This window comes from Octopus bimaculoides, chromosome 4 (assembly GCF_046866305.1).
Source record: "Octopus bimaculoides isolate indiv1 chromosome 4, ASM4686630v1, whole genome shotgun sequence".
In the NCBI taxonomy this organism is placed as follows: Eukaryota; Metazoa; Mollusca; class Cephalopoda; order Octopoda; family Octopodidae; genus Octopus; species Octopus bimaculoides.
The window spans coordinates 91,896,926-91,924,208 of NC_142931.1; the positions used below are offsets into that span (position 1 = coordinate 91,896,926).

General features: G+C 37.6%; 2 protein-coding genes across 3 annotated transcripts in view; one reads left to right on the forward strand and one right to left on the reverse strand.

Moving 5' to 3' along the window:
- The window catches only part of LOC106883145 (nicotinamide phosphoribosyltransferase), a 31,349-nt gene extending 30,142 nt beyond the window's left edge, over positions 1-1,207 (forward strand). Inside the window, exon 9 of the mRNA XM_014934043.3 lies at positions 95-1,207. Coding sequence (XP_014789529.1) covers positions 95-193 — 99 coding nt within the window. The 3' untranslated portion in view covers positions 194-1,207. The remainder of the gene's footprint in view (positions 1-94) is intronic.
- Positions 253-27,034, reverse strand: LOC106883146 (RAD52 motif-containing protein 1). 2 transcript variants are annotated; one of them, XM_014934044.3, is made up of 6 exons: positions 26,843-27,026; positions 23,349-23,582; positions 22,650-22,766; positions 19,069-19,210; positions 4,020-4,201; positions 253-1,317 (listed from the first exon to the last, which is right to left on the reverse strand). In XM_014934044.3, the coding sequence occupies exons 1-6, from the start codon at positions 26,942-26,944 to the stop codon at positions 1,201-1,203; spliced, it is 894 nt and encodes a 297-aa protein (XP_014789530.1). In that variant the 5' UTR covers positions 26,945-27,026; the 3' UTR covers positions 253-1,200. The 2 variants fall into 2 exon arrangements, with proteins under 2 accessions (XP_014789530.1, XP_014789531.1); XM_014934045.3 differs by lacking the exon at positions 22,650-22,766 and having other exon boundaries at positions 26,843-27,034.
- Between the last annotated feature and the right edge of the window lie 249 nt (positions 27,035-27,283).

The window sequence follows — 27,283 nt, forward strand, 5'->3', positions numbered from 1 at the left end:
GCACAAATTTCCCAGCCATTCAAGAAGGGGAATTAAAGGAATGATACATATACTGCATTGCTATAATTATCCTTTTTTTAAAATTTTTCTTCAGGATCTCTTGGATGTTGTATATGAAAATGGAAAGCTATTAAAATATTATACTTTTGATGATGTACGGAAGCAAGCAGAAATTGAGAAATTACGAACTTAATTAGTTTATGTCAAATGATACTGACAAGCATATTAAAAGAAAGTGATAAAATCAAAAGGTGCATTTTTGAAATTTATTTACATAAAAATGACTCTTTTTACAAATAAAGAATTTTGTTTAAATAAGCAAAATTCTTTCATTAAAATAATTTTTACACTTAAAAAAATATATAAAATGTTAGTTATTTTTATTATTTATTCTTTATAAAAATAATAATCAAGTTTGCCTTTTAGTTTCCACCCTAAAAATAATGGTATGGGAAGTTGGTGTCAGTAAATTTGTCTGTTAAAGACTACTATACAATCACTATCACAAATTTCCTAATTAAATATCATTTATTGTATATAGAAAACAAATTACATACCTTGTAGCTACATTGGACCTACATGTTTCACCACCTTATGTCTTAAATGAAAATGCATGACAACTTATCACAACGTTGCAGATATTGGAGTGATGTAAATAAACACTTCTGAGAAATTTTGTACATTGATAAATACTTTAGCTCTTGTCTGCAAGGAAAAGTAAATACTTTAAATATTTAGAAAACAAATAAAATTGGTGGGGGAGAACTTAAAGGCTTGTAAGTTTTGCTCCTAGATCATTTGAAACAAGTTTTGATCCGAGACCATCTGAAACAATCATATATTTAGTTTGTGTCAAATGATACTACTAAGCAGTAATAAAATCATAAGGTTCGTTTTTTAAATTTATTTACACAAAAAAATGACTCTTACAAATAAAGAATTTTGTTTAAATTAATGGAAGCAAAATCCTTTCATTAAAACAAGTGTTTATTTACTCCACTCCAACAAAACTAATCCATTTATATTAAAGGATTGTTTCATTTTTACACATTTTCTCTAATTTAAGTACCATTTAAACACCCTTCATTTCAGCCAATTGTTTTCATCAGAAAATTATATTTATGAAATTCTTTCAAGCCATTCCAACTTCAATGTTCATATGAATCGAAGACTCTTAAATAAAATATATGGTTTTCAAAGCTAAAAATCTTCTAGTTCTTGTAGTAACTGGATGTTAAGGGCATCAAGATTTACTCCTTCATGTATTGTGTTTTCCTCATTACCATCATCCTCAGGTTCTTGGTCGAGCTCATTAATCTGAAATATTAATTTATGAAGAGATTAGTGAAGTCAAACTAGCTTCTTTTTGGTTGCTGATAGTGTCATTCTGTATTTAGTACACAAATAATTTATGATTTCTAGCAGTGGCCAAATTTTTCATTTACAGAAACTGGAAAAGGTGAGGCAGTAGTGTTAATACAAGATGGTATCAAAAAGTTACCAAACTAGTTATGTTTGATAAAAAATAACTTATATTTACCTAAGTTTTAACATCATCTCCTTTAAAATAGTCATCTTGTGCTAAAACACCAGTCCCAGTATTCCCACCACTTTTGGAATCCAGCCTGGGTGTCATTTTCTGTAAGTCAACTGCAGGCAACAGCATACACATGATCACAAATTTCACAACTTGCGAAGAAAACACAGCGATATCACTTGGCACACTGCCTCATGAAGGTCACTGTGCATGCATCTATGTGATGCCATCTGTTGATGTGCTACAGAGCTAGTTCAGGAACTTTTTGATACCACCTTGTAAGTTTTCTATCATAAAATTGATGGTGGTAAAATAAAAAAAGTTGTTTATCAACTATTTTTTTTTTTTATTTTACAAAACAAAAAAAAAAAGTTGTTTCAAGAAGTGAATTGAAATGTACTTGTTGGAATAATAAAGGTCAATAAGAAAATATCAGTTTGAGGAAATTAGAAATTCCTGCTGTTAGGGAAATAATGAACATGCTGAGCAATACATTGGTAACTACTCCAGAATAAATGGTTATGGATACAGATTTATAAATGAACTAAACCTTTACAACATAAACTTTAGGAAAGCAACCAGCTACTTGATCACCTACCAATCAATTAATTATACAAGCCAGATATACTTAACTCTCATCAGGAAATGGAACAGCTAGGGGTTTGTGAATATTGAGTTTTCCCATAGTGATGAATGTACCACTCACCCTAGATTAGTGGCTGATAGAGATAAGACAATCTAGAGAAGGAATGTACCTGGAAACTGAAATATCTTTCTGTAAATATACATTCAGAGAAGTTCTGGGAGATTTATATGATAAAGAGGAAATAGATGCCTAAATATAGAGGACAACATTGATGAAGATAATCTAGTCCGAAGAGTGGAGTTATGGGGATACTTAAATGATAATATTTACAGTAAAGAACTGCCAACTATTGACAAACTGAGGGCAACCCTTGAATGAAAGCACACACAAATATAGACTGAAATGCTACTTGATGTTTGCGAGTCCACTGCTTCTCATTATCAGAAGTGCAGGGACCAGAATGTCACCAGTTCGAAAACAAGTATTCATAAAAAAAATGAAATTCTATCTGTAGATTCTACCGAGTTGAAAATGAAATGAAATGTATTTTAATACTGATTTAATAATCATTCAATGTGTGTACTCATTCTTTAAGACACACAGTATATTAAAGTATTTAGTTATGCACTTGCATTCCAAACACAAACCTTACAGAATGATTGTCATTTCAATTAGTTACTAATTATTTACACTAGTAATTATAATATTGTCTACAATTAACTTCATGTCAGTTGACCTCATAAAGCAACAGCTATTGTATTTCATTTAATCTCAAGTACTAGTGTTGATTCAATCATCTGTACACCTTCCTATAAACTTTTGGCTTTGTCCTAATACTTGAAATTATTATTATTGGTGCTGGTAGAATTGTCAGCATACTGGGCAAAATGCTTAGAGGCATTTCATCTGCCTTTATGTTCTGAGTTCAAATTCCGCTGAGGTTAACTTTGCTTTTCCTCCTTTTGGGGGTTGATAAAATAAATATCAATTGAGCACTGGGGTTGATGTAATCAACTTCCCTTCCCTGAACTTGCTGGCCATGAACCAAAATTTGAAAAAATCATCATCACTGGTAATGTGTTTTGATATAACTGAGTTCATAATGCTGGTTCTTACTTGTTATAACTTCAAAAGCTATTGTTTCTAGAAAAAGTGCAACCTTTCATTTTCTTCTGTGATTAATGTCTTAGTAAATAAATATGGAAACACATTCCTTTGGTAATTAGAAACAACAGCCATGAATTTTAAAAGAATTAAATTATTTGCTTCATTTTATTTCAAACTTTATGAACTGCTACTTCATACTGAAGAGGATAAAAATCGAAAACTAGAGCAAGGTTTTCAGACACAACTGCAAACTGCTTGATAGTTTATCAATTAGGAAGTGAGATATCAGCATCAATATTTTCTGCTATCATTGGTTAGCAATATAATGAAGGTGATAAGCTCTTAGGGACTCTGGACCTAGGTGCTTGATCATAGTTAATACCCTTTGGAAATATTCAAAGATATGAACATTACAATCTTCCTTCTGTTTCTCAGAAATCAATATAACTGATCACTTGTTAATGGACACCTCAGATCTGTGTGTAGAATAAAATATATTTTTATACCAATATTACCTCTCTGTATATAACACACTAGTATGATCATACCAGTCAGCTGCCTAAAAGGCACTAGATCACTTCACTTACAATAATAGAGAATTTACACACATCTGTTCCATTAACAATTATAACAATATCAATAATGAATCAATTTTAGAATTAAAATTTAAAAAAAGCTGCTGGTGATATTTTTACAATTGACTAAAAGTCATCAACTTCATATCCAATTAAGATGATCTTCCTTTGTTATAATATTTCTTGAAGTTATAAAATAAATATTTGTTTTTACCTCAAGTAAATTTGTTTCAAATGTCTCTCCACAGTAGATATCAGGTTTAGAAGTGTTTAATTCAGCACAAATCTTTCCATTTGGCAGCACTAACACAAGAATTTTCGAGAAAGCATTTACAATAGATCGTTGATAACAGATTTTCCGTGCTTTGTGATATGCTGTGAGTTTTTGTAAAGGATCTGCAGAGAAACGAGATTTTTAAAAAATTAGTGCATGGACTAAAATACAGAAAGAAGAAGGATTACAAAGAAAAACTGATATTTAAACAAACTACCCAACTAATAGAAAGTTGTAAAAATATCTATATATATAAAAATGAGAATGTGTGTCTGTCTGTCTGTGTGAATCCCTAAAACTCGAGAACTACGCAACCAATTTCATTCAAATTTTACACATGCCTTACTTAGGGTTCCAGTTGTGTTTTAGTCAAAAAAAATAATTAATTTCTTGCAGAGTTCGAGCACACGGCAACATAATATCTCCTCCACTATTTAAGTATTACGTGTCAAAAGTGAAACAAAAACACTCATGTCAAATACTTTCACTTTAAAAATGAAACTATTCCACTAACTGAAACAATCACATTTCGATACTGTAGTGACAGATACTTTCACAGAGAGAGAAAGAGAGAGAGAGATGTATATGTATACATATACATGTATATGTACACCATTTCGATACTGTAATGACAGATACTTTCAGAGAGAGAGAGAGATGTATATGTATACATATAGATGTACACGTATATGTATATATATATATAGATCTATACATACATGTATATGTATACATATGTGTAGATGTATATATATATATAGATGTACATGTAATATGTACACATATATACATATATACATGCATACAGATATCTATACATATATACACCCATCACACACACATACACATGCACACAAACACACACATTAGTCATTTGTTTTCTTATCCAAAACTACGTCAAAAGTACTGAATGGATCTTTATGAAATTTGGAAATTATATTCTTTGCATAACGGCCATAACTCCCATGAAAATTCATATATTTTTGATGTTGATGAAATTTTAACCCGAACATAACAGATGAGCATTATTTAGAAAATGATGTCACACGTTATCGAGGCTACCATTCTTTCTGGATGTGCAAAAGGGGATGACGTCTTTATTCCAAGAATTCCTCTGACTCCATCAGGAGCAGACATTCCTTTTACATTCAGAAGACTACAATTCCCCCTTCGTATGACTTTTGCCATGTCCATAAACAAATATCAGGGTCAAACACTGTCTGTAGCTGGTCTTCTCTTGGAAGAGCTCTGCTTCTCACATGGACAACTGTATGTTGGCTGCTCAAGAGTGGGCAGCAACAAAAAACCTATTTGTATATGCTCCACAAGGGAAAACAAGGAACATAATTTACAATGAGGTGTTATAATCACAACAGCAAGAAAGTATGTACATGATCACCTTCTTTTACGAAACTTCATTGACTTTCATATATTTATATTGATATACGTGTGTTTGGGTGCGTGTGTGTATATACATCTCTATATATAAAGATGATGCGTAGTCTAGACGGCGTTTTTAGATTTCATTATTCTCTTTAACCCGAGCAACGCCGGGTATTTCTGCTAGTCTTTAATATAATCTTTGATACCATCATTATAATATTATAAATATATCAAATAGTAACAGTAATTAAGTTATTTGATGTAGACTGCCAACAAAATATTTATCCATAATTTACTTCCATACTAATAAAATAAACAAACATCATGACCTTTTCATTGATTAACCCATTTTCCTAATCTTGGGTGAAATGAGCCAAACATTTTGAAATTTCAGGTCAATTTTACAAGGTTTTACCAAACCCATTATTCAACTTTACTTAACCTATCACTTTAAATTTAGTCTTTCCTTCAAATTTATATTTAAAATCCTCTTACCCATTTCATTTCTAAATCCACTTAACAAGCATCACACACACAATACCTTTTATGCACACAAATGAGAAATACAAAAATCTCCCAATTTAACTTTGTTGTCTTCTCTATAAAGATCTACTCCAGTTTATGGAGAATCACAACAGTGTGTATCATTCCTCCTAGATATGGGCAATCATTTTAAGCTCACCAACCTCAAGTCTATCCTCCTCTCATTTCCAACAGCCCAAGTGATGGAAATCCTTAGTAACCACCTTGAATTTCTTCCTCTTGATTTTTTAGTTATTTTCATAGAAATAGATCTATCAAAACTCTGCTCTTCTACATCACACACTATGTTCTCTCTTTTTGAATTATAGTAAAAATAATGTTGCCTTAAACATTTACAAAGCTTTCAATTGTGTTTAGCTTGAGAACCTACCAAGGTCCTTCATTACAGGTACATCATCTATTTCATCTCTAGGATAAGAAATTTCCTGTCAGACTGCTTCATTACAAATTAACAAAGTTCTTTGTCAATGCCATACCTCATAATTTTCAGTATGTTTCTACACTCTTCTGTACATTACTAATTTACTTAGCTTTACTTCTAAATATGCACCCATCAACAGCTGACAACCAATCTTCACTCACAGACAACATCCATGTCTCTGTGCCAGACTCAAACTACTTCCAAGAGCACTGATCTCAAAAACAGCCTTCAATGAAGACAACAACCTGATCACCTTCAACAAAGCACCAAGTCACAGTCACTAGATGTATCAGGTTTTGAACTACATCTTACCTATGCATGAACAAGATACAGCTTTAATTCCCACAATCACTACAAATGCTCTATCTCACAATCTCTGACAATTACTTATTCTCTTCTTTTACTTATTTCATTCACTGGACTATGGCCACACTGGGGCACTTCCTTAACAAATCAACCACATTATTTAACCTATTTTTCTATTTTTAAAGTCTGGTACTTATTCTATCAGTCACTAAGGTACAGGGCTATACACAAATTAACACCTGTTGTTAAGTGATGTGGAGACAAACACACATACATGTGTACAAGGTCTGATCAATAAGTATCCAGACTGTTGTCATGGTAAGGAAGCTAAAGCATGCAGAGTGAAACTGCTTGGCAAACATTGACCTTGAACTCTGCTGTGCATGCACACTAAGTTTTAACATTCTAGTTCACTTCTGCTGTTTACAGCAGTGCTTGGAAAGAATGTGTGCAGTGTGTGATCGTCACAATCACCATGACAGAGAAAGTTGTCATGCTCAGAGGCTTACGCAAAGTTGCAGAAAATGTATGAGCTGCACACAAGTGTACAAGTGGTTCAGATGTTTCCAAGATGGGCGAAAAAATGTCGATATTGACAAACATTCTGGGAGACCTGCAACCAGCAGAACTGAGAAAAACATCACAGATGTGCATGCAGCTGTGAGGGATATTGTTGAACCACCATCCATGAGTTATCAGAGGATGTGCAGATTAGTTGTGGTTCAGTATGGCCCATTATCACTGAAGATTTGGGTATGAGACATGTGTCTACCATGTTTGTGCCAAAACTGCTTTCAGCTGATCAAAAAGGTACTTGGGTTTCAGTTGCACAAGATCTTGATTCTGTCGAGAATGATGAAAACTTTTTGAAAACTTTGCATAGGTCTCTGAGCAGGCTTTTGGCCTGCTCCAAGCTTTTGGCAAAATTTGATGCAGATTCTGTCATGGTCAATGTGACAATCACACGCTATACACCTTCTTTCCAAGCACTGCTGTAAACAGTGGAAGTGAGCTAGAATGTTAAAACTAAGTTTACTTACACAACAGAGTTCAAAGTCAATCTGTGCCAAGCGGCTTTGCTCAGTGTGGTTTAGCTTCATTACTATGGCAACAGTCTGGATACTTATTGATCAAACCACATACATATATTTCGTAGTGCTCTACCTGTCAACGTTTGCCCCACCCACATTTCAACCACTGACACCAAAAAAGCAGTGGTGCTGGTACCATGTTAAAAACACTGGTATTGGTGCCACGCAAAAAGCACCAGTGATGATGCCATGTAAAAAGCACCCAGTACACTCTGTAAAGTAGTTGGTGTAAGGAAAGCAATCCAGATGCAAAAACAAAGTCAAATCAGACTATGGAAGTTGGTGCAATTCTTAACTTGGCCAGCTCCTATCAAACTGTGTGGTAAGAAGCCTGCTTCCCAACTGCACGGTTTCAGGTTCAGTGCCACTGTGTGGGACCTTTGGCAAGTGTCTTTTATAGCCTCAGACCAATCAAAGCCTCGTGAGTGGATTTGGTAGATGGAAACTGAAAGAAGCCCATTGTGTGTGTATCAAGGCAAAATGGATGCCCAGAAGTAGACTGGCTTGGAGGAGAAGGGTTTGGAAACTTAAAGATCCTGCAAATGGACAGAGATTTGGAGATATATTACTAGAAGCATTTGATGAAATAGAAGGGAAGCAGATAAAAAAAAATTTGCAAGACAGTGTGTGAAAGGTCTTGAGACACTGTGGAAGACATTTGTTCTGAGCCGCCTGGACTATTGCTCTCAGTTGTGGTCACCACACAGTGTTAAGCGGACAGCAGAACTCAAGGCAATTCAGCGGCACTATACAAAAACGATTGCCACAGTCCAATAGATGAACTACAGGGAGCGACTGAAGGCACTAGGTCTCTACTCCCTGGAGCGCAGGCGGGAGAGATATGTAATAATATACATATGGAAAATACTGGAAGGACTGGTGCCAAACTTTGGCATCAAGTACTACAGGAATGCCCGCACGGGTCGCCACTGCATGGTGCCAAAGGTACCATCCACTGCATCTCACATAAGAACGAGATACTGCAGCAGCCTCGGTTTCAGAGGACCTCAGCTCTTCAATGCCCTGCCAAAACATTTGAGAGACATGCAAGACATGGATACGGAGGTCTTCAAGACAAAACTTGACACTTTCCTCTCCACGGTACCAGATGAACCAATGGCTCGTAATGAGACGCAGTTTAGGGCAGCTATGTCAAATTCTCTTATACACCAGATGTGCCATCAAAACTCTTGATTGGACCATGTCAGGTGGGGGAGAAGAGCCATGCGAGGAACGTGAAAATCACGGTGGTGCACCAGCATGACTGCAGCCACTTGGCTGAAACACATAAATAAATAAATAAATAAATATATATATATATATATATGTATGTATATATATATATATATATATGTATATATATATATATATATATATATATATATATATATATATATATATATACATATATATGTATATATATATGTATATCATCATCATCATCATCATCGTTTAACGTCCGCTTTCCATGCTAGCATGGGTTGGACGATTTGACTGAGGACTGGTGCAACCGGATGGCTACACCAGGCTCCAATCTAATTTGGCAGAGTTTCTACAGCTGGATGCCCTTCCTAACGCCAACCACTCAGAGAGTGTAGTGGGTGCTTTTACGTGTCACCCACACGAAAACGGCCACGCTCGAAATGGTGTCTTTTATGTGCCACCCGCACAAGAGCCAGTCCAGGGGCACTGGCAACGATCTCGCTCGAAAACCCTACAAGGCCAGTCAGGCGGTACTGGCAACGGTCACGCTCAGGATGGTACATCTTATGTGCCACCCGCACAAGAGCCAGTCCAGGGGCACTGGCAACGATCTCACTTGGCTTGCCGGGTCTTTTCACGCACAGCACATTTCCAAAGGTCTCGGTCAGTAGTCATCGCCTCGGTGAGGCCCAATGTTCGAAGGTCTTGCCTCACCACCTCAGCCCAGGTCTTCCTGGGCCTACCTCTTCCATGGGTTCCCTCAACTGTTAGGGAGTGGCACTTTTTCACGCAGCTATCCTCATTCATTCTCACCACATGTCCAAACCAGCGCAATCGTCTCTCTTGCACACCACTACTGACGCTTCTTATGTTCAGCTTTTCTCTCAAGATACTTACACTCTGACGGGTATGCACATTTACATTACACATCTGGCTTCATTCCTTGCGAGCTTACGCATGTCCTCAGCAGTCACAGCCCATGTTTCACTGCCATGTAGCATGACTGTTCATACACATGCGTCATACAGTCTGCCTTTTACCCTGAGTGAGAGTCCCTTTGTCGCCAGCAGAGGTAAGAGCTCTCTAAACTTGGCCCAGGCTATTCTTATTCTAGCAGTTACACTTTCAGCGCACCCACCCCCACTACTAACTTGGTCACCCAGATAGCGGAAGCTATCAACTACCTCTAGTTTTTCTCCCTGGAATGAGATAGAAGTTGTTTCCTGTTTGTTTACAGTGTTTATTGCACCTGAACATCTGCCACATACAAAAACTAACTTTGTAGTTAATCTGCCTTTGATATTGCTGCACCTCTTATGTGTCCATAGCTTGCACCTCTTATGTGTCCATAGCTTGCACCGGGTACATCTTATAGAGTTACTACCTACTCCTTTACTGCATACTGAGCAGGGCCATCTACCTGAAGGGGTTTGTGTTTTATCTACCTTCCTACTTATTAGGATTTTGGTTTTTGCTAGGTTGACTCTAAGGCCCGTCGATTCTAGTCCTTGCTTCCACACCTTAAACTTCTCCTCTAGTTCTGATAATGACTGCGCAATTAGTGCAAGGTCATCAGCATAGAGGGGCTCCCAGGGGCAACCTGTCTTGAATTCCTCTGTGATCACCTGGAGGACTATGATAAATAGGAGGGGGCTGAGGACGGAACCTTGGTGGACCCCTACCTCTACCCGGAATTCATTACTGTACTCATTTCCAACCTTCACCTTACTAACAGCATCTCTGTACATGGCTCGCACAGCTCTCACTAACCATTCTTCTATCCCAAGTTTCCTCATTGACCACCAGATAAGGGATCGGGGGACCCTGTCAAAGGCTTTCTCCATGTCAACGAAGGCCAGGTACAGAGGTTTATCCTTGGCTAGATATTTCTCCTGCAGCTGTCTCACTAGAAATATGGCATCAGTGGTGCTTTTACCTGGCACGAACCCAAACTGCATCTCATCTAAATTGATTTGCTCCCTAATTAGTTGGGCTATGACCCTCTCCGTAACTTTCATAACCTGATCTAACAGCTAGATGCCTCTGTAATTATTTGTATCTAAAGCGTCACCTTTACCTTTGTAGCAGTTTACTATGGTGCTGCTACAGCAGTCATTGGGTATGACTCCTTCGTGTATCATATATATATGTATATATTTATTTATTTATTTATTTATGTGTTTCAGCCAAGTGGCTGCGATCATGCTGGTGCACCACCGTTATTTTCACGTTCCTTGCATGGCTCTTCTCCCCCACCTGACATGGTCCAATCAAGAGTTTTGATGACACATCTGGTGTATAAGAGAATTTGACATAGCTGCCCTAAACTGCGTCTCATTACGAGCCATTGGTATATATATATATATATATATATATATCTATATATATATATATATATATATATATATATATATATATGTATATATATATATATATCTGAGTGGTTGGCGTTAGGAAGGGCATCCAGCTGTAGAAACTCTGCCAAATCAGACTGGAGCCTGGTGTTGCCATCCGGTTTCACCAGTCCTCAGTCAAATCGTCCAACCCATGCTAGCATGGAAAGCGGACGTTAAACGATGATGATGATATATATATATATATACATATATATACATATACATATATATATATATATATATATATATATATATATATATACACATATACATATATATATATATATATATATATATATGTATATGTATATGTATATATATATATATATATATATATATATATATATGTATGTATGTATATATATATATATATGTATGTATATATATGTATATATATATATATATATATATATATATATGTATATGTATATATATATGATGTCCACAGCTTTGTGCGCCGCGTTAGGTTGGGTGCGCTTTTCCATAACACACCACCCGCACCCAATGAGGACTGCTTCACTGACCTGGGCCGACGACCATCCCAGTGGACGCCTGCCCCTGGCCAGTTCCAAGCAGTTGATCTTTTCGCGGGCGCCTGCCAACGCGATGTGGGCCGGTTTAACTTTTCCAGGCGTCCCTCTCGACTCAACATCTCCCCAGCCGAACTCTCGGCCCTTCGATCCCGCCGACGCCGCACGGACATCATCATAAAACCGGCTGATAAGGGTGGAGCCGTGGTGGTATGGCGCGCGGACCTCTACAAGGCCGAAGCTCTCCGTCAACTTCGAGATACCTCATTCTACCGCCCTCTGCCCTCCGACCCCACGCCCAGCTACCAACAGACTGTGTCCTCCACTATCCATGACCTCATCCTCTCCTCCTGTCTCCCCGCCACCGCCTCCAACCTTATTGTTCGCACCCCACGCACCCCCACCATTTACTTCCTCCCCAAGATCCATAAACCGAACAACCCTGGCCGCCCCATCGTCTCCGCCTGCAACTACCCCACCGAGCTTATCTCAAAATACCTAGACCGTGTACTCGCCCCCCCCTAGTGGCTTCTCTCCCTTCCCACATTCATGACACTAACCACGCGCTTCGTCTATTCAACTCTTTCTCTTTCCCTCCCGGCCCTTCTAAGCTTCTCTTCACTCTAGACCTCCAGAGCCTCTATACAGTGATCCCCCATGACGAGGGGCTGCATGCCCTGAAGTTTTTTCTAGACCAACGCCCCAACCCACAACCCGACACCTCCACACTCATTCGTCTGGCCGAACTTGTCCTATCTCTCAACTGCTTCTTGTTTGCGGGAGATATCTACCAGCAGTTCTCGGGAGTGGCCATGGGGACGAGAATGGGCCCCAACTACGCGAACCTCTTCGTTGGTTATGTTGAGGCCCAAATATTCTCCAGTTTCACTGGTCCTACTCCCGAACTATACGGTCGGTATATCGACGACTGTATCGGTGCCACCTCACTCTCCGCGAACATCTTGACTCGTTCCTCTCTTTCGTTCAGTCTTTCCATCCTGCCCTCCACTTCTCCTGTACTGTCTCTGACACCTCTGTCCCCTTTCTCGACATTTCGGTCAGCATCCTCCACTCCGCCCTTAGCACCTCCATCCACTACAAACACACAGACTCACACTCCTATCTCAACTTCTCCTCCTCCCACCCTAGACACACAAAACTTTCCATCCCCTATTCCTCCGTCTACGCAGACTTTGTAGCGACAGCCATGACTTTGAGACTCAGTCTCAACTCATGGCTCACCACTTTAGCCTGCGAGGATATCCACCCACCACCATCCACACCGCCCTTGCCAGAGCACGTTCTGTGAACCGTGCATCTGCTCTCTCCCCCCGAACTCGCCCTGCCGTTTCCCGCCTCCCTTTTCCCCTCACCTACCATCCCACCACCCTACCCCTCCAACGCTCCATTCTCCGAGCTTTTCGGCGCCTCCAGTCCAACCCCTCCACCTCCCACATCTTCCCTAATCGACCCCTCCCCTCCTTCAAACGAGCCCACAACCTACGGGACCTCTTGGTCCACAGCTTCTTCCCCAACCCAACCTCCCAACCTGGCTCGTTCCCCTGCTCCCGCCCACGCTGCCGCACTTGCCCTTACCTCTCCAACACCACCCTCCTCACCAGCACCCATCACCGACTCCTTCACCTGCACTTCTACCAACCTCATCTATTGCCTCTCCTGCTCTCTCTGCCATTCTCGGTACATCGGACAAACGGGGCGCCGCCTGGCCGACCGATTCGCGGAACACCTCCGAGACATCAACGTTGGCAATGACACCCCGGTGTCACGCCACTTCCGCTCTGCCGGCCACTCCTTGCAGCAACACCTGTCTGTGTTTGGATTGTCCATGCACAGAGGCCATCCGGACTCCTGTTTGCGCTGTGAACAGGGATTGGTCTTCTCCCTCTGCTCCTTTGCGCCACATGGGCTCAACTCCCCTCCCCTCTTCATCTAACCCCCTCCTCCTGTCTCTCTCCCCCACCCTCCCTCCTACCACCCATCTCTCCCCCTCCCCACCTCCCCTCCTGCTTGGACTCCTACTTCTTTGTATGTCTTTTCACTCCTACTTCTCTTCCCACTTCTCTTCACTCCTACTTCTCTTCACTCCAACTTCTCTTCCTACTTCTCTTCACCCCTACTCTTTCTCTCCTCTCTCTTACTCTATTCTCTCGTACTCCCCCCTCTCTCACTCTTACTCTCTCACTCTCTTCTCTCTTTCCCTCTCTCTCACTCTTACTCTCTACATTCTTACTCTCTTACTCTCTCACTCTCTTTCTCTTTCTCTCTTTCTCTCCCCCATACCCCTCTTCCCTCTCTCTCTCTTCCTCCCCCCATACCCACCTTCCCCCTCTCTCTCCTCCATACCCACCTTCCCCCTCTCTCTCCCCCCATACCCACCTTCCCCCTCTCTCAATCCACCTTCCCTCTCTCCTCTCTTTCTCTCCCCTCCCATACCCATCTTCCCCCTCTCTTACATCCACCTTCCCCTTCCCCCTTCATCGTCAACACCCCCTCATAAGCTCATCCCACCACACTGCTACTCTACCTTCCCACTCCACACCATCCAATTCCTTACACCCACCACCCACCCGCTACCCACGTACCCCCACCCTACCCACAGACCCCTACCTCTACCCCACCCCCAGCCTAACCCACACTCCACCCATGCCTTCCCCACCTCCCAACACCCTCACATCACACCACACCAATACCCTTGCATCACACCAAGCACACACTACAACTGACCAAGTGCTTTCTCCCTTCCCCATTTTCACACTACATACATCAAGATCACCAGCATTCTATCTCCCACACACAGCCCCTCGTTCTTCGATCACCGTTTGTTATCTCCCCCTTTTCTTAGCTCTCCTGAAAAAAGAATTTCTAACTTCCGGTCAGCCATTGTTATGATCAGCCATTATTATGATTGACCGTTGACTGGACACTATTCAATTTTTTTTCTCCGTGTTTTTCTCCTTGTCTCCGTATTCTTTCTGTTGAAGAGCGTAGCTCGAAACGTCAAAGACTTTCCATATTCCCGAGCGTCATACTGATACATCCTTTTGTTATTTACACCACCTGTCCTCGTCTGTTGTTGTTTTTTCGTATATTCTCCCATATATATATGTGTATATATATATATATATATATATATATATATATATATATATATATATATGTATATATATATATATATATGTATATATATATGTATATGTATATATATATATGTATATATATATATGTATATATATACATATATGTATATATATACATATATGTATATATATATATATGTATATATATGTATATATGTATATATATATATATATGTATATATATATATATATATGTATATATATATATATGTATATATATATATATGTATATATATATATGTATACATATATATGTATATATATATATGTATATATATATATGTATATATATATATATATATATATATATATATATATATATATATATATATATATATATATATATATTTATATATATATATATATATATTTATATATATGTATATATATATATATATATATTTATATATATGTATATATATATATATATATATATATATATATATATATATGTATATATATATATATATATATATGTATATATATATATATGTATATATATATATATATATATATATATGTATATATATATATATATATATATATATATATATGTATATATATATATATATATATATATATATATATATATATGTATATATATATATATATATATATATATATATATATATATATATATATATATATATATATATATATATATATATATATATACATATATGTATGTATATATATATATATGTGTGTGTATATATATGTATATATATATGTACATATATATGTATATATCATCATCATCATCGTTTAACATCCGCCTTCCATGCTAGCATGGGTTGGACGATTTGACTGAGGACTGGTGAAACCGGATGGCAACACCAGGCTCCAATCTAATTTGGCAGAGTTTCTACAGCTGGATGCCCTTCCTAACGCCAACCACTCAGAGAGTGTAGTGGGTGCTTTTACATGTCACCGACACGAAAACGGCCACGCTCGAAATGGTGTCTTTTATGTGCCACCCGCACAAGAGCCAGTCCAGGGGCACTGGCAACGATCCCGCTCGAAAGACCCCATGTGTCGCCCGCACACGAGCCAGCCCGGGGGCACCGGCAATGACCTCGCTCGAAATACCTCATGTGTCACCCCCAAGCAGGCCCAGGGGCACCGGCAACGATCTCGCTCGAAAGATATCATGTGTCGCCCGCACACACATGAGCCAGTCCAGGGGCACTGGCAACGAACTCGCTCGAAAGATATCATGTGTCGCCTGCACATGAGCCAGTCCAGGGGCACTGGCAACTCGATTTCGATTTCACTTGCCTCAACAGGTCTTCACAAGTGGAATTTAGTGTCCAATGAAGGAAGGAAGGTACGCATAAGTGGGCTGGCTGGGCCTTAGATTTAAGTCTCACTTGGCTTGCCGGGTCTTCTCGCGCACAGTGTATTTCCAAAGGTCTCGGTCAGAAGTCATCGCCTCGGTGAGGCCCAACGTTCGAAATGTATATATATACATACATAAATATATATGTATATATATATATATATATATATATATATATATACATATATATATATACATGCATAAATATATACTTAGATATATATGTACATACATATATACATACATATGCATACTTATATATATATATATATATATATATATATATGTGTGTCTGTGTGTGTATATATATATATATGTGTGTGTGTGTGTGTGTGTATATGTATATATATATATATATGTGTGTGTATATATATATATATATATATATATATATATATATATATAGTGTCTTTGTATCTGTGTTTGTCACCCCCTCCCTCATTGCTTGACAACAGGTACTGGTGTGATTGTGTCCCCATAATTTAGCAGTTCAGCAAAAGACGCAAAGAGAATAAGTACAAGGCTTAAAAAAGAAGTACTGGGGTCCATTCGTCCATTCATTTGAATAAAAATTCAAGGTGGTGCCCCAGCATGGCCACAGTCTAATGACTGGAGCAAGTAAAAGATACATGTCACTCTTTAGCTTCTTCTGATTATTGATAAAATAATTTAGGATGGGCTTCCATACAGTTTCTGTGTACCAAATTTACTCACAAGGCATTGATTGGCCCAGGGCTATAATAGAAGACACTTGTTCAAGGTGCTGTGCAGTGGGACTGAACCTGGAACTGTATGGTTACAAAGCAAACTTTTTAACCACCAATTCCTATCAGAGCAAAGAGAAGGAGCAAAGAAAGAAGACTGTAACAAATAATAGATCTTGTACTGTGTAACGTTAGAAAGTGTATCATTATTGGCTCAAACATATTGTAGTGTTTCATTAATTTTTTTTTAAGCAATTTTTTTCCCAAACAAAGCTTAGGGCTATTACAGTGTGAGTGTCTTCAAAGAAAGAAAAGAAGGGGTCTCAGTCTAGGGGAAAATAGAATGATGGTAGTGAGTTCCAGAGAACAGCAATTGGAGGAAAGAACTTATTACAATAAAAGGACTTTATGTCTAACAGGAAGCTCAACAAAGAAATAATGCTGCAAGGAAGAGATATGGGTAATACATTGAAAGGTCTTGACAAAGAGTATTAGAGCAGGAAGTTCATCAGAGCCAATGACCATGAAAATACTCATAGAAAAGACACAACAAAAATACATTTTGACAATGAGCCAATGACTTCAACGTAGGTGAAAGAAGAGGACCCACCATGTTAACAGAAAAAAGACTGTAAGAGTTAAGGTGTCTGACCAAAACCACATTAATAACAGAATCAAAGACTTTACTAATCACAGGAAGGAGACTTATAGGATGATAATTGTGTGCACCTGACTTTTCCTCACTATTCTTAAATACAATAACAAAGATTTCCAACAAAACAGAAAGCAAAACTCAGATAGAAGTTTGTTGAACAAATTCAAATAAAGAGTGATTAGTTTGAGACTACATCACTACAAAACAACGACCATATGCCATCAGAACCACTAGCCTTTGATGGATCCAGTTTCACAATTACAGCTGAAACCATTTCAGCTGTAATATGCAAGAAGGTAAGGTTGTTACGAATCCTTGCATCAAACTTGGGCAGTGGATGATCTGTGTCATCTTAAATAGAATTAGTAGTGAACAACTAAGCAAATGGCTTAGCCTTGTCATTTGAAGTTGTAAGAACTGGTACATGAAAAGGAGGAGGAACAGACAATTGCCCTTTTTGTAGATTCTCTATAAGTTTTGAAAGAGGTAAGATGGTTGTGGATGTATTGGATGTACTGAGACTTTGCAGTCTCTATAACCCTCTTGCAGTTGTTGAAAGCAGTGCAAAAATCCTGCTTACTCTCATTTGTTTTCTGCTAATATGTGTGAAAGAAGTGGTTTCTGTGAATAAGAGCTGTTAAACATGCAGGAGAGAATGTCAGTTTGGATCCACAAAGCAAGACTCAGACACACATTCTTCACCATTAAGTTCAAACACTTCATTCCATGAGGCATCTCAAACGAAGTTTCTGAAGCAGTCCCAGTCACTCCTGAATAGTGTTCTATAAAAAGGGATTCCTGAACTGATTTTATGCTAAGAACAATATCCAACAATACATACAATGCATAAATATTCAACCATATATAAAATTAATAAAAATTGTACACTAATACAAAACTAACAGAATGTCAAGCATGTGAGGGAGTATCTATATGGTTGGTTGACCTGCTAGAAATAGATGCTAAATAACCCTATCATTTTATAAAAGGAGAACGCATTGTAGCATGTATTTCTAGGCAAACTGTCTAAAAAGAGATGGTATCATTGATTACATATCAGTTGGAGATAAGCATTCTCATAGTGAAACGCTAGGTTAATGGATACTTATTCTATATCCTCAGGTCAGACAAGTTTGTAAAATTGATGGTTACTGAGTATGTTTATGAGAAGTCCTTTAATTTTGTTTTACACAATTTGTTATGCTTATTGCATAAACACAAAAATCATGACATTTATATTAGTATGTCAGTATTATTTACCATTTTGGTTCCAAGTTTCTTCCCATGCTCCAAATCCCTCTGATGTGATTCTATGGAATGGTAACGATACAGTTGAAAGGGAACAGAAACAAACTTTACATATTGTTGAATTGGTATCCATTTCATATGTATCCTGTTTTAACTGAAAAACAAATAATTGATGATTTAAAGATATTTTAATAAATTTTGTTAATTATTTCATTAAAGTGAGGCTCTGTGTAGTCACTCCACATGCTACAAATAAGCACCAAATCTTCAAGTAACACCCTGCTATCTTAGGAAGGAAAAGTTAGTCCTAGACATACTTTGTCTGAAACAGGATGGGCATAGGTGTAAAGAATTTGATCCTCGATCTGAACAATCAAAGCTAAACAACAACATGCAAAAATTAACTCAAACTTTCCCAGAAGCAAAGATTTTTAACTTGCAGCATCCTGTCCAGCAGAGATGTTGGCCAATCTCTGAATTTGAAGACGGAAATAAGCTTAAACATACACAACTGATAAAATAGAGATTTTAAAAATTTGCCCTTTTAAATAAAATATTAACACAAACTTTCTTTTAATGTCTTCAGTAAATTTCTAATTTTAGCAAAAGGAGAACACATTGTAGAATGTATTTCTAGACATACTGTCTAAAAAGGGATGGTCATGGCTGGAATGAACCAGAGGATAAAATAACCCTTATAGACTCAAAAGCCTAACCAGCAAACGGGGAGATCTAATTTTCCAGTAGGTAGCAATTGAAGTGGACACATTTAAGAAAAACTTCTTTACAATGTACCAGGTTTAGTATAGTCCTTAAGAATTTTGGCTCTCTCTGTGATGCAGATTTGGCAACTGTCATTCCCATTAATATATAAGCCTGGATAATCTATTATTTTCCAGCTGATATCACATGGGATCCCTTGATATTTTGAGGTGCCACACATACCAATCCAGGTGGCAAACCGTCTTTCTGGGACTCTGAAGGATGATTGGTGGTTGCAGAAGCGATGTTTGAAAGATGTACTGGCTGATCTGATATATTTACAAACTTGGGATGTGGCAACATTTGCACTCCTGGTATATCTCTGATAGGCTCTGGGCCTGGGGATGCTGTTGGTAATACTGTTGCTGATGCAGTCAATATGGTGCAATGATTTGACGGTGTTATCACCATGGTTATCACTAAATTACGCAAAAATGAAAATAACACTGACATCTCATTTTTACGGATATATTTACCAAAATTACATAAAAATATCTTGAAATACTAAAGAGTAAATCTATTCTATAAAATCGCCACTGGCTTCAACCATGGCCTTTAGACAACTTTGGAATTTCCTGCAGCTCTTCTGGATGGTCTCCTTGTTTAAATTGGTGAATGCTGCCATAATCATTGCCTTCAGTTCATCTTTGGTATTACAAGGAGTTTTGTTGGTCTCTCACTCAACTGCGCCCCCCCACATAATAATCAAGGGGGTTGCAGTGTGGGGAGTTAGGGGTGATGTGGTTGCAGAAATTGTCTGACAACCATGACTGGGTTCTCCTGCTAGTATGGAATGATGCAGAGTCCTGTTGCCAGACATAGGGTATTCCAGCAGCCGCCCTCTTGACCCAGAGCAGCACTAGCCTCTCCAGGCACTTGAAGTAGGTCTCCGTGTTGAGTCTGAGGCTGTGTGGGAAAATGAATGGCGATATAATGTCACCATCACTAGTGATCACGGCGGTTTGGCAGAAACGTTAGCACGCCGGGCGAAATGCTTAGCGGTATTTCGTCTGCCGCTACGTTCTGAGTTCAAATTCCGCCGAGGTCGACTTTGCCTTTCATCCTTTCGGGGTCGATTAAATAGGTACCAGTTACGCACTGGGGTCGGTATAATCGACTAAATCCGTTTGTATGTCCTTGTGTGTCCCCTCTCTGTGTAGCCCCTTGTGGGTAGTAAAGAAATAACATCACTAGTGATCACTCCAAACACCAAGAAGTTGACTGGATGTTTGATTTTTATCACTCTCAGCACATGTCCTCAGATTGACACCCAAACACTCTGAAATGTTTGTATTGGAGCTTCCGGCAGGAATACCAGTCAGTACAGCATGCTGTTTCCAAATTTCTGGCAGGGTGAATTGTGTCATGGTGCTGTTTTTCTCACAGACCGTGCCCAACTGACCCTACTACACTGTGTAGCTGACAAAATCAAAAACAAACAATGCGTATGTGTGAAATTAAAAATATAAAATGGCAACAATTCACTCATTGCACCCTGTATATATATGCATGTGTGTGTGTGTGTGTATATATATATATATATATATATATATATATATATGCCAATATATGCCTACAAAACTAGATATTTTCTGTACATAACATATATATGTGTATGTGTGTGTGTGTCTGAGTTTGTCCCTTTCTACCACTTGATAGCTGGTGTTGGTCAATTTAGATCCCTGTAACTTAGCAGTTTGGCAAAAGAAACTGATAGAATAAGTACTAGGCTTAGCAAAACCAATAATAGAATGCATGATTAAGTTGTTTTCATAGTGAAATTAATAAATACAGCATCAACACTTTTTTCACAAATTAGAAAGAACAAAAGAATTTAGCAATCCAACATAAAACTAATTGGAATATTATAAATTTTGAGTGCATAAAGGCTATTAAAATTGTGTATCTAAATCAGTATAATTATTCTGAGGTAAATGTATTTTGTTTGAGAATCAAAATAGAATATCAATTATTAGCTGTTTCTTTCCAAACTTCAAATCAAACATAATTTCTTTTTTAAAATTTTTATACTTGTTTTAGTCATTTGACTGTGGTAATGCTGGAGTACCGCCTTTAGTTGCACAAATTATTCTCTGTAAGCCTAGTACTTATTTTATCGTACTTTTTTGCTGAACTGCTAAGTTATAGGGACGTAAACACAGCAGCATTGGTTGTCAAGCAACGGTGAGGGGACAAACACAGACACATAAATACATACATATTTCAGTTTCCATCTACCAAATCCACTCACAATGCTTTGGTTGGCCCAAGGCCATAGTAGAAGACATTTGCCCAAGGTGCTATGCAGTGTGACTGAACCTGGAACCATGTGCTTGGGAAGCAAGCTTCTTACTTGGTAAGGAGTGGTAAGAAGCAAGCTTCTTACCACTCCTGTGCCTTTCTGTGTATGCTTAACAAATATAGAGGATTTGTTGTAGACAAATAAATCACTAACAGTAGAAATGTTCCAAGAGATAGATGTAATATTTAAAACAAGTGACACAAATAAACTCCTATAAATGGCAAAGAAATTATCAGTGATTTAAATATCCACAGTAAGAGTAAAGTAATTACACTTAGGCAGCTATTTTAAGAAACACTACAATGTTAACAGAAAGGCTTTCAAGTATAAAGAGTGCCTGGTGCAGTAGAATAGTAATAGCAAAAAGCCTACCCTGTCTATAACAAAAATGTGGTTTGGTCAATGCATAAGAAAGCAAAAGCTATATAAAGCAGGTTAACGCATATGAAAACAAAAGCTACATAAGGCGATCTAAAAAACAAGTGTTGTTAGTGAAAAAACATTGAATAAAAGCACAATACCAACTCACCAGTTTAATATTTGTTGTCCAGCCATTAAAGCCAAAGTAGAAATTTGCCACATCATAACATTTATTCAAAGAAAGGTACTCTAAGGCAAATATATTTTTTCTCTTGGCAGTTACAATCTATAATAAAATTTTAAAATCTCATTTTTCATCATCATTATTTGGTAAATGCTTCAAAAAATATATTTTGCTTGTTAACTTTACTTCAAAAGGTTTTTGTATTTTTTGAGATTAAACTTTAATCAGACTGTCAGTTCACAATTTTATTTCAAGCAGCTTTTCCTGATGATCCTGATAACATATTCATATTACGTGTGTTAGCTTTTCTTAAAATTTCATCAGAGTCTGATATCTTTAATAACCTAGTTTTCTTAGACTAAATTTGATTTATTTTTCAGACTTATACAACACCCCATTAAATAATATTCTGAACATGTTTCCTGCATACAGTATATACAATTCTCAATTTAACATTTTTGCTAATTTCTCCACTCTGCCTATCCTTATACCAATTATGCATTATACAACTTATGACGACAGCTCCTTTCCATTAAGTTACTAATATGTCATTAATTGCAATGTTTTTAATCATTAAATTAAGAGATCAACAACTTTAACCACCTACTAGAATTAGTTTTAACACCATGTTTAAAATATCAAAATCTAAATTAGCAAGTAAATAGTAGTTAAATTCATTCTTGCCTTGCATTGTTGTCCACCAATATATAAGTTACAGTTTAGATTCCTCCGAGCACTTTGACTTGCTCTGATAGAATAATACTTCACAAAGGCATAGGCATTATTATTATTGGAAACAGAGTCATTCTTCCCAGCGTGTGACATGTGTTCATACTGTACTGGTTGCTGATTTGTATTGGAGAATAGTTGAATTTCATAGAGAAGACCAAATGCAGAAAATTTCTCATAAAGAATATCCTAAAACAAAGAGAAATTAATAAATCTTATAGCATTTTGTTTATACAGACATTGCATTTTCTCACATAATTCTGTTTAACTACACAACTTCTTATATATGCATATTATCATTGTTTTTCATTTTAAAGTGCACTTTTCCATGCTTGCATGGGTCAGAAAAATCTTGTTGATGTAAATTTTCTATGATCAGATATTCTGTTGCTAACTCTCACCTATTTTCAAGAAAAATAATATTTCCTCTTGTCCATAGAACTCAAACAGCATAATGGCTGAACATGATTCCATGGAAGATTGCAAATGAACAACATTGCTTATATTTTCAGCTTCCATCTACCAAATCCACCAAAAGGTTTTGGTTGGCCCTGGCCTATAGTAAAAGGCACTTGTCCAAAGTAACACACAGCAGGACAATTTGAAACTATGTGGCTAGGAAGTGAACTTAAGCACACGGCATTCTGCCATACCAACGTCTATGGTCATACCTGCACCTTCTCACCCATATGTCTACTCAACTGTTGCAAGAAAGGACATTACATTGTAATGGCCAAGGGGAGGGGATGATGATGGCTGCATGAACAAGTGCCAAGAGCTCAAAATGAATGGTGCCTGTAGAAGAGGGAGACCAAAGAAGACTTGTGATGAAGACATGAAAAATGATCCCAAGGGCAATCTAGCCTTTTCTCTAAAGAGATTAAGTGTAACTAGATGGTCTGCACAGTCCAGGCAATTAAAAATGAAGCAGTCCAGCAATTAAAAATGGATATAGGGATATTTTACAAACTCTCAAACATATGTTTGAAAACTAAGAAGAGAAGCATGAATGTAAGTGAAATGCAAAGAATTTATACAAGTTGGTAAAATTGGAATATGCTGTTTTAACAGTCATTTGAGAAGAACTTATGGAGTGTTTTAACAAAACAAGTAAGAAACTCCAAACACCTGGTTCTGATGTATTTGAAGGTTCTCTGCTAGTAGCTTTGCTTCCATTTGTTAAAGAACTACAAGAAAATTAAGCAGACAGGATTGCACATTATGAATCAGTAGCAGAAGGTTTATGTGAATACATCACCTCAAATTATTCTGATGTTTCTAAACACATTGCTACGAAGAAACTTGCACATGGAGTAAGTGATAGGGCTTCTTTGAAAGGGGTTAAAAAATTTAGGATAGAAGTTCTAAATCAAGTCTATGACTGTTTGATAATTCAGTTAAGCAAGAGGATGGATCCATATGAGTAGATTGCGAAAAGGTACAAATTTCTATCAGAATTAATGGACAATTTCAGAATTTGATGAAGACAGTATCAAATTTATAATATCGCATTACAAAGACAATATTGACTACATATCAATAAATGAGTGCTATCAGTTCAAAGAGTATTTACATCTTAGGAAATCCTAAAACACAGAAGAAAACACACCATCTAAAATGCAATGCACAGAAGTTCTTCAGCTTATTAATCAGCAACAATTAATTGTAGTGTCCTCTAATATTACCACTGCACATAAGCTGTACTCGACAATGCCTATCATGAGCTGTGAAGTAGAAAGGAGTTCCTCAAAGCTTTCCTTTGTCAAGAATAAATTTCGGTCTACCATGACTGAAGAGCGCTTAAACTCCTTATGCATATTGTCTCTAGAAAATGACATTGCATGGAGGCTGTCATATGACAAAACTGTTGCTACAAAAAACAGAACAATGAGTATTTTGTAATTTTCATATGTATCTTAATCATGCATGTATATAATGCTTCCCTAATTTTCACCCTCCATAACTCTAAAAGTATAAAGCTTAGACTGGAAAATATTTGTAGTGATTTGCCTTGGAAAAGATATTGGTGATTATCCACACTTCGTTTCTGGTGGAAAGAGGGCTGACTTTCAGACTCATTTTTAAGGACTCCACCATTTGGGCAATCAGGACCTCAAGCTGGAGTTCCTTGCAAGGGCACGAAAATTCTTTGACCCTTGTTGCGTGTTACCCTTGTTGCGTGTTACCCTTGTTGCGTGTTACCCTATTGCTGCTGGTTGTAAAGGGAGCCGACATAACATTTTAAGCTTCAAGGCCTCAATATTGTAGATCCGCCACTGTCACCTAGTCATCAATTTCTTTCCTGTTCTCTCTGCCAATGGTGATAGCTATTTCGCTTCGCTTTGTAAGTTACAAGGTGATCTAATTGGTAATGATGGCACGGAAAAAGCACCTAACACATTCTCGTCTTCTTATAGCCGGGTTCCAACCTGGGCCGCAGTAACACTGTCCGGCCGTCACACTTCTCGGTCCAACATCACTGCTTCAAGGGGTCATCTTTCAGTTTAGGGCGTTTAAAAAGTAAATAAAACTGAAGCCTAAATGACAGCATCTTCACTCACGAAGTGATTGTGCACCAGAACTTTGTGATCCCACAAATGAGGACGTCCACGCGCAAAATGTGGAGAATATGTGGATGCGGGTGAAAAGAACATTACGGCGACAATTTGGAACGTCGGACAATTTATTTGTCATATTTACACGAATACATATGGAAGAATTCTGTTCCAAAAAAAAAAAAAAAGACTTTAGTTCACTTTTTGGTGGCTATAGCTCAGGTCTACGTAGTTTAACAGTTGACTTATTTATTCCCCCTCGTTATTTCTCCTTTCATTTTTATTTACTTTTTAAAACCCTAAACTGAAAGATTACCGCCTCGAGGATCTGGATGCAATGCAGGCCAGTGTCTGCGATCAAGTTGTCGCTTTCACATTTTCCTTTTCTCACATCACCATGAAATGATGCTGAACTGTTTGCTTTGAGCGGTTCCAAACTGAATGTTATTGAAAACTTCAATAACTAAGGTACTTGGGTGAGCAATTCGGAAGCAGACATTAATATCAGAAAGACACAAGCATGGACAGCTTGTTGCAAACTAACACACTCTGTTAATCTTGCCGAATGCAAAACCACATCAGTAGCGCTGGTGCCACAAAAACAGCACCCAATACACTCTATAAACGGTTTGGTTTCAGGAAGGGCAACCGAATGTAGAACTAAGCCAAAATTGGAGCAAGACGTGGTCCTCTGTTGATTCGTAGAATCCTGTCGAGCTATTCATGCCAACATAGAAAGCGGACGTAAAATGAGGATAACACACACACAAACTACGATTCAGAAAACGGCATTATGTGAACATTGAAAACAATTGCTTACTTTTAAAAATAATCTCATTCAGTTCATGTAAAGGTTTGATTTAATAAAAATAGGGAATACTAAAATCGACTTACGTAGATATCAGCAGGTGGTAATGACAGCGGTATATTAGATACAAACAAGTTTTTCCGATTAGAATGTGGCGGGCAGAACTCAATAATTTCAATGTCGTTCATGATTTGTAAATACAAATTGAATAAACAGTAAATGGGCCCAAGGGAAATAACTCTAAGTTAGGAATGCCATTTCGTTACTTGAGATATTTAAGACTAACAACTACATGGAGATTCTATTCTCTTTTAACCTGTAATACCTCCCTGTACTTTTTTTCGTATATATCTTGGCATATCCTTACCTAACCTTTTGAATATAAACATACTTGTAATCTAGCCAAACAAATTGAATACCTTTTCTATTGCGAGTGAAGAATTTAAAGTACGAACTGTAAATGTAGACGATCTGCACTGATCCCGTTTAATTCAACAAAAAATTATTTTCCAAGGGTCTGGTATATA